The 7,500-nt window shown below is 54.6% G+C and overlaps 1 protein-coding gene across 1 annotated transcript in view; it reads right to left on the reverse strand.

The window, feature by feature from the left end:
- NOC2L (NOC2 like nucleolar associated transcriptional repressor) overlaps positions 1 to 7,500 on the reverse strand; it is a 144,143-nt gene that overhangs the window by 33,546 nt on the left and 103,097 nt on the right. The window contains exon 15 of the mRNA XM_075328046.1: positions 2,695 to 2,838. Coding sequence (XP_075184161.1) covers positions 2,695 to 2,838 — 144 coding nt within the window. The remainder of the gene's footprint in view (positions 1 to 2,694; positions 2,839 to 7,500) is intronic.

Consider the following 7,500-nt stretch of genomic DNA (forward strand, 5'->3'; position numbering starts at 1 on the left):
AAAGCTAGAAAAAGCTCCACTCATCATATAAATGCTATAGACTTAACCTCCTCTACACTATGAAAAGCTGTCAGCGAAACAATGCTTCAGCTGGTGGACTACTGAAATGGAGCTTAGCACCTCCAACAATCATCATACACAGACCGTCGGCCGAATCAGTCGACATCCGGGGGGTCAGGCTGGCACTGTCGACATCCGGGGGGTCAGGCTGGCACTGTCGACATCCGGGGGGTCAGGCTGGCACTGTCGACATCCGGGGGGTCAGGCTGGCACTGTCGACATCCGGGGGGTCAGGCTGGCACTGTCGACATCCGGGGGGTCAGGCTGGCACTGTCGACATCCGGGGGGTCAGGCTGGCACTGTCGACATCCGGGGGGTCAGGCTGGCACTGTCGACATCCGGGGGGTCAGGCTGGCACTGTCGACATCCGGGGGGTCAGGCTGGCACTGTCGACATCCGGGGGGTCAGGCTGGCACTGTCGACATCCGGGGGGTCAGGCTGGCACTGTCGACATCCGGGGGGTCAGGCTGGCACTGTCGACATCCGGGGGGTCAGGCTGGCACTGTCGACATCCGGGGGGTCAGGCTGGCACTGTCGACATCCGGGGGGTCAGGCTGGCACTGTCGACATCCGGGGGGTCAGGCTGGCACTGTCGACATCCGGGGGGTCAGGCTGGCACTGTCGACATCCGGGGGGTCAGGCTGGCACTGTCGACATCCGGGGGGTCAGGCTGGCACTGTCGACATCCGGGGGGTCAGGCTGGCACTGTCGACATCCGGGGGGTCAGGCTGGCACTGTCGACATCCGGGGGGTCAGGCTGGCACTGTCGACATCCGGGGGGTCAGGCTGGCACTGTCGACATCCGGGGGTCAGGCTGGCACTGTCGACATCCGGGGGTCAGGCTGGCACTGTCGATATCCGGGGGGTCAGGCTGGCACTGTCGATATCCGGGGGGTCAGGCTGGCACTGTCGATAACTGGGGGTCAGGCTGGCACTGTCCATATCAGGGGGTCCGGCTGGCACTGTCGATAACTGGGGGTCAGGCTGGCACTGTCCATATCAGGGGGTCCGGCTGGCACTGTCCATATCAGGGGGTCCGGCTGGCACCGTCCATATCAGGGGGTCCGGCTGGCACCGTCCATATCAGGGGGTCCGGCTGGCATCGCCCATATCAGGGGATCCGGCTGGCATCGCCCATATCAGGGGTCCGGCTGGCATCGCCCATATCAGGGGTCCGGCTGGCATCGCCCATATCAGGGGTCCGGCTGGCATCGCCCATATCAGGGGTCCGGCTGGCATCGCCCATATCAGGGGTCCGGCTGGCATCGCCCATATCAGGGGTCCGGCTGGCATCGCCCATATCAGGGGTCCGGCTGGCATCGCCCATATCAGGGGTCCGGCTGGCATCGCCCATATCAGTGACTCCGGCTAGCATTGTCGATATCAGTGGCTCCGGCTGGCATTGCTCGTTGTATGGAGGTCCTTAGGACGGGGTGGCAGGGCGCATGCACGACCACAGAAGCTCCATTCACCACCCTCTGGCCGAGGACTTGTGCTCACAGCTTTCCTCTGGTTAAACGTTCCCATTCTGGCAATTAGCGGGGGTCCCAATGGTGGTCTCCCTGATCCAATACTTATTTATTCTATGGGTAGGTGACACTATACACCGACTGGACTAAGCTTGCACAGATCCCAAAAGCAAGTATGGAAAAAGTATCTTGGAAATTAAACTTTAGTACAATATCTCAGTTTATTCTCCCGGATAGCCGGCCTCACCGCGCTGCAGCCGCCTCCGGTCCAGCCGGACCCGGAGCACATTCTGTCTGGCTGCATAATGCCTCAGCAGCTTCATTTAGATTAATTAATCACATCTTGACGCAGAGGACAAAGCCGGTAACATCTATTATGTACGGCTAGACCCGTTGTGAGCGAATCCGTCTTCTTACTTAGTGGCACCACCTGCAATTCCCCAGCACTACTTCATCCTGCTGCGGAGACCGCAACACGTGGGTGTCTCTGATCTGACACTTTCCCGCTGCCGCTGTCCCTGCGAGGTGGTGCCAGAGTGTCTACGGACGGCTTCTGGCACTCCCAGCCCCCTGATTTATATTACCAGCAGTCTGCCATTAAAATATTTATGAAGGCATTACATCCGTGCGTGCTGTTCTAGGGTTGCAGAGGAGATCAGGCTCCGTCAGCCGGCAAACAACACAATGCTAATTATCAAGATTTATCTGCTCCCTTTGGAGACAGAGGTGCCTGCAATGTACTGCAGTGAAATGCATGGGAGGTCTTACCGGCAGCATGAGGGTCCGGGCTGGGGGGAGGACAGAAGGTCACGCTCCGGTGCAAAGGGCAGATATAGGGTAACTACCTACTGCGACAATATCAGTGATTCCAGTACCTCCTGCACATGTAACTGGTTATGCGTTGATCAACAGGAATTATAATCGCACTTTTATTTTTAGTGCAACATATGGTCCTATTATTTTCCAAAAACATGGGGGGTTTTTTTTGCTTCCCTTTAATGTCAAAGGAAAAACCGCAAACTTTGTGTGTGGATAACTGGAAGCGACTTCAGCTGTTACCTAATGTTTACGGAAACCAAAAAATGTGATAATTTACCGTCACGTATCCCTGCAAATAGTGGCGTCATTCTGGGAGAAGGCGTGGTTATGACGGGACTCGACTTACCACGGCGCCCCTGTCTGACACCCCGAAGGCGCACTTCTGCCTCCTGCTGGTGACGTAGGACGCGTTCTCCTGGATCTTCTCCAGCAGTTGCCGCATCTGCTTGCAGTAATTGGACACTTTGCATTCCTTCAGGAAAGATTTCAGCTACAAAAAGGCAAAAAAATAAAAATCATTAATAAAAAGAAATAAAACGGCGGAAAGAGAGGGCGCGTGCGACAGACGACGGAAAGAGAGGGCGCGTGCGACAGACGGCGGAAATAGAGGGCGCGTGCGACAGACGACGGAAAGAGAGGGCGCCCGACAGACGGCGGAAAGAGAGGGCGCGCGCCCGACAGACGGCGGAAAGAGAGGGCGCCCGACAGACGGCAGAAAGAGAGGGCGCCCGACAGACGGCAGAAAGAGAGGGCGCGTGCGACAGACGACGGAAAGAGAGGGCGCGTGCGACAGACAACGGAAAGAGAGGGCGCCCGACAGACGGCGGAAAGAGAGGGCACGTGACAGACGGCGGAAAGAGAGGGCGCGCGACAGACGGCGGAAAGAGAGGGCACGCGACAGACGGCGGAAAGAAAGGGCACGTGAGACAATAGAGCCAGAGGGTCCGTAGTTTGGACAACTTTGCTTTGCCACTCAAGGGCTAAGGGATCTTTGGTTCACTGATTCAAGGCGGGGGGGGGGGGGGTCTTTGCATCGCTGCTCAAAGATGGGGAAGGGCATCTTTACTTCACGGCTTAAAGAGGAGGTCTTTGCTCAAAGAGGGGGACAGGGGCTTTCCCTTGCCGTTCAAAGACGGGGAGGGGGGGGAGCCTTTGCCCCACTGCTCAAGGATGGGCGGGTTCTTTGCAGCGCTGCTCAAAGATGTGGGGGGGAGGGTTTTTGCCCTGACGCTCAAAGACGGGTGAGGGGGGGGGTCTTTGCCCCAAAGCTTGAAGATGGGGGATGGGGGGTGATCTTTGCCTCGCCCCTCAAAGTCAGGGGAGGCCGGCTTTTTGCCCCGCCGCTCAAAAGGCGGGGAGGAGGGTCTTTTCCCCATGGCTCAAAGACGGAGGGAGAGGGGTCTTTGCCTCAGCGCTCAAGGTGGGGGGAGGGAGTCTTTGTCTCGCAGCTCAAAGCGAGGAATTGGGGGGGGAATGGTTGTTTGTTTGAGAGCCCTTTCCTCACCGGACCGGGGTTGAGGGGGATGGTTCCCTCGCTGTCCTTGCTCTCCTGTCTGTCACACTGCATACATGCATAACAGAGAGGCAGGTTTTCCCACTTAGAATAGGCAAACTATTTGCTGGGAAGTGACAGGTAAGGAACTTCCAGTACATATAATGCTAACAGAATGTGGATGAAAAAGGAACAAAGACAATGGAAAGATTTTTAGAGACAGTTCCTGGACCCATTAGCCTGGCAAAATGCACCAAATGCTTCAGGGGGGAGATGAGTGCAGCAAGACAAATGGTTTTCTATAGGTTTTGTATGAAAGGGTCAGATGTGCTTTGAGCTACTAAACTACTAAATAATGCAGACCCTATGGAGCGCTGTGTTCTAGTACACGGGGGTACCGGGCTGGTCTCTATTCTACGTATATATGTGGATGACACAATCTATGGCGGCTGTCGGTAACCTGCGGCGCTCCAGCTCTTAGGACACTACCACTCCGAGTGTGCACCATGACCCGCGGCCTACTCCATGCTCCCAACAATGGCTCTTCTATGAGTATTGGAGATTGTTACCCCGAGCCTTTAGGGTGCTTTAAACGCTGCGACATCGCTAACGATATATCGTCGGGGTCACGCAGTTAGTGACGCACATCCGGCGTCGTTAGCGACATCGCAGTGTGTGACAGCTAGAAGCGACGATCACCGATCGCAAAAACGTCAAAAATCGTTGATCGTTGACACGTCGCTCCTTTTCATAATATCGTTGGTGGGGCATGCCGCTGGTTAGTTGTTCCTGCGGCATCACACATCGCTATGTGTGACACCGCAGGAACGACAAACATCTCCTTACCTGCCTCCACCGGCAATGAGGAAGGAAGGAGGTGGGCGGGATATTCCGCCCGCTCATCTTCGCCCCTCCGCTTCTATTGGACGGCTGCCGTGTCACGTCGTACGAACCGCCCCCCTTAGAAAGCAGGCGGTTCGCCGGCCACAGCGACGTAGCAGGGAAGGTAAGTCCGTGTGACGGGTCCGCGCGATGTTGTTCGCCACGGGCAGCGATTTGCCCGTGACGCACAACCGACGGGGGCAGGTACGCTCTTTAGTGATATCGCAGCGTGTAAAGTGCCCTTTTCTCCTAATAAAGTTCAGGATTTTGAAAAGTCAAATATATTCGCTCGCCTGAAGGTCAATAAATTAAAAAATGACCCATCGACGAGGATCGGGGCTGAGCTCCTCTGCGTCAGAGGACACATTGAGTCACCGTTTGCCCTTTCCAGACCCCTAATTACCATGACGTGAAAATTAATTTTTCCAAAAAAGCGAAGAAAAAAAAAAGGACTCTTGGATAATTTAACTAATCCCTAAACTTTGGCGAAGCCCCCAATCTCCGCACACACCCGGAGGCCGCTATGCCTCAAAGCACAGAGCGGCTGTTTGCACATCTGCAGCCGTGCGAAGAGAAACCCCTCTGGCAGGAGACTGCGGGCTCTGTTCCCAGTTCCCCTCTCGGAGTTTCTCGGCGTACACATCTGGGATCGGGCAGGGATAAGGGAGGGTAACTGCTAACAGAGCCCTGAGCCGCAGACAGCCCGGGGGTCTCCTACGTGTCAACGTGTGGTCTAATGGATGACGCATGAGAAAAAGGAGGGGGACAAGGGGAGGAGGGGGGGGGGGCAGGTTTCCAAATTCCCGTGCTAACGTCAGCTGCGGAGGCTCTGCAGCCTAATCTGTGTGTGACCCGCGGCACACTACATCTGGCTCCCCTTGGACGGTGCCATGTGTCTCTTTGGATTCCAAAATCTGCGACGAGGGTTAAAAAAAAAAAAGATGAAAAATGTCGAAAAACACCCAAAAAATAAAAAAATGCTCGAATAGCCCAAAAAAGGATATAAAACTGCCCTTTAATAGTTATTACAGTCCAAAAAGGATGAAAGTTGGGTAATCGCGGATGAGAGGCCATCTTTTTTGGCGCGGCGGCGGCTCGTTTAGCAAACTTTGCCATAATTAATATGGGATGACTGACCCGCAGTTACTAAAACATCCTGAAGCCCTCGCAGCTGCAAGCCGAAAATAGATTCGACGCGAAAACAGATCTCCAAAATGCTGCCTGTAACCCCAGAGCTGCCGGCCGTAGATGTCAAATTCCGGTGTGGCCGTTGCGGTGCAAAATAAAGGAAAAAAGATATAAAGTTTTGTGTTCTAAAGGACTGCCAGTAAAGAGTTAATACAAAGAGACTAATAGCTGCACGCCGCTCCGGAGCTGGGATTTGCAGTCTGCCAAAACAACTCCGCCGCCTCGCTCTTCTCCCAGCACGGGGGGGAAGTGCATGTCACCGAGACAGAAAGAGCGCATCACCCAAAGAGCCGCGCCAGCCGGCGATTATCTGGATAGAAGCTGTCAGGCTGCCAATGATGCTCGCACACACACACACACTGTTCTCACCAAGGCTATGCATCAACTCACACCCACACAAGTCACCTATGGACGCGCACCTCGCCGGCTCCGCTCCTCCGCGGCAGGTGTAATTACAGAGGAGTGCGCGTAAAACAAAAGTTCAGGAGGTAACAATGAGGCAAACAGAACGACGGTGCTTAGCGGATTAGACAATATAAGATTTGTATATATGGTTGGCGTTTGCAGGTGCTGCCGGCACGCTGGGAGCAGTCCGCGTTTCCAAGCACTGGTCTGCTCCTGACACGGTGCGAGGTCTTTGTGGAAAATATCCCAAATGCACAAATAGGATCAGCATGCGGTCCACTGCGCACACAGGCGAAGACATTAGAATTTGTCAGCAGAAAAGGACTGTTCAAACTGAGCACAGGCCCTCAGTGAACCACTGTCACAGCCGACCAATTCGGTGCACCTTCCCACTGGACAAACCAAGCACAGGCGCTCATTGAAGCACTACAGTGGACGAGCAATTCAGTGCACCATCCCACTGGACAAACCAAGCACAGGCACTCAGTGAACCACTGTCATGGCAGAGCAATTCGGTGCACCTTCCCACTGGACAAACCAAGCACAGGCACTCATTGAAGCACTACAGTGGACGAGCAATTCAGTGCACCTTCCCACTGGACAAACCAAGCACAGGCACTCAGTGAACCACTGTCATGGCCGAGAAATTCAGTGTACCCTCCCATCACACAAACCAAGCACAGGTGCTCAGTGAACCTCTGTCTTGGCCAAGCAATTCAGTGCACTCTCCCACCATACAAACCAAGCACAGCCACTCAGTGAACCACTATAGTAGCTGAGCAATTCAGTGCACCTTACCACTGGACAAACCAAGCACAGGCAGTCGGTGAACCACTATAGTGGCCAAGCAATTCAGTGCACTCTTCCACTGGACAAACCAAGCACAGGCAGTTGGTGAATCAGTATAGTGGCCGAGCAATTCAGAGCACCTTGCCACTGGAGAATCCAAGCACAGGCGCTTGGTGAACCTCTGCTCAAAGAAAAAGGCAAGTCCTGCACTACTCGTGCGTAGCTGTTACCACGTGTGCTCACTCACATAGAGGAAGATGCAGCTTCAGCTGGCCATACGGGTCTCGGATCAGCGTGCAGGTTAGAAGGAAGGGAAAGTTCCAATGATCCAAGGATAATAAGAAACTGACCGCAAAACAGCTGCTATACCGGTAAATCTTTATTGCAATTTCCAAA

This window comes from Anomaloglossus baeobatrachus, chromosome 11 (assembly GCF_048569485.1).
Source record: "Anomaloglossus baeobatrachus isolate aAnoBae1 chromosome 11, aAnoBae1.hap1, whole genome shotgun sequence".
In the NCBI taxonomy this organism is placed as follows: Eukaryota; Metazoa; Chordata; class Amphibia; order Anura; family Aromobatidae; genus Anomaloglossus; species Anomaloglossus baeobatrachus.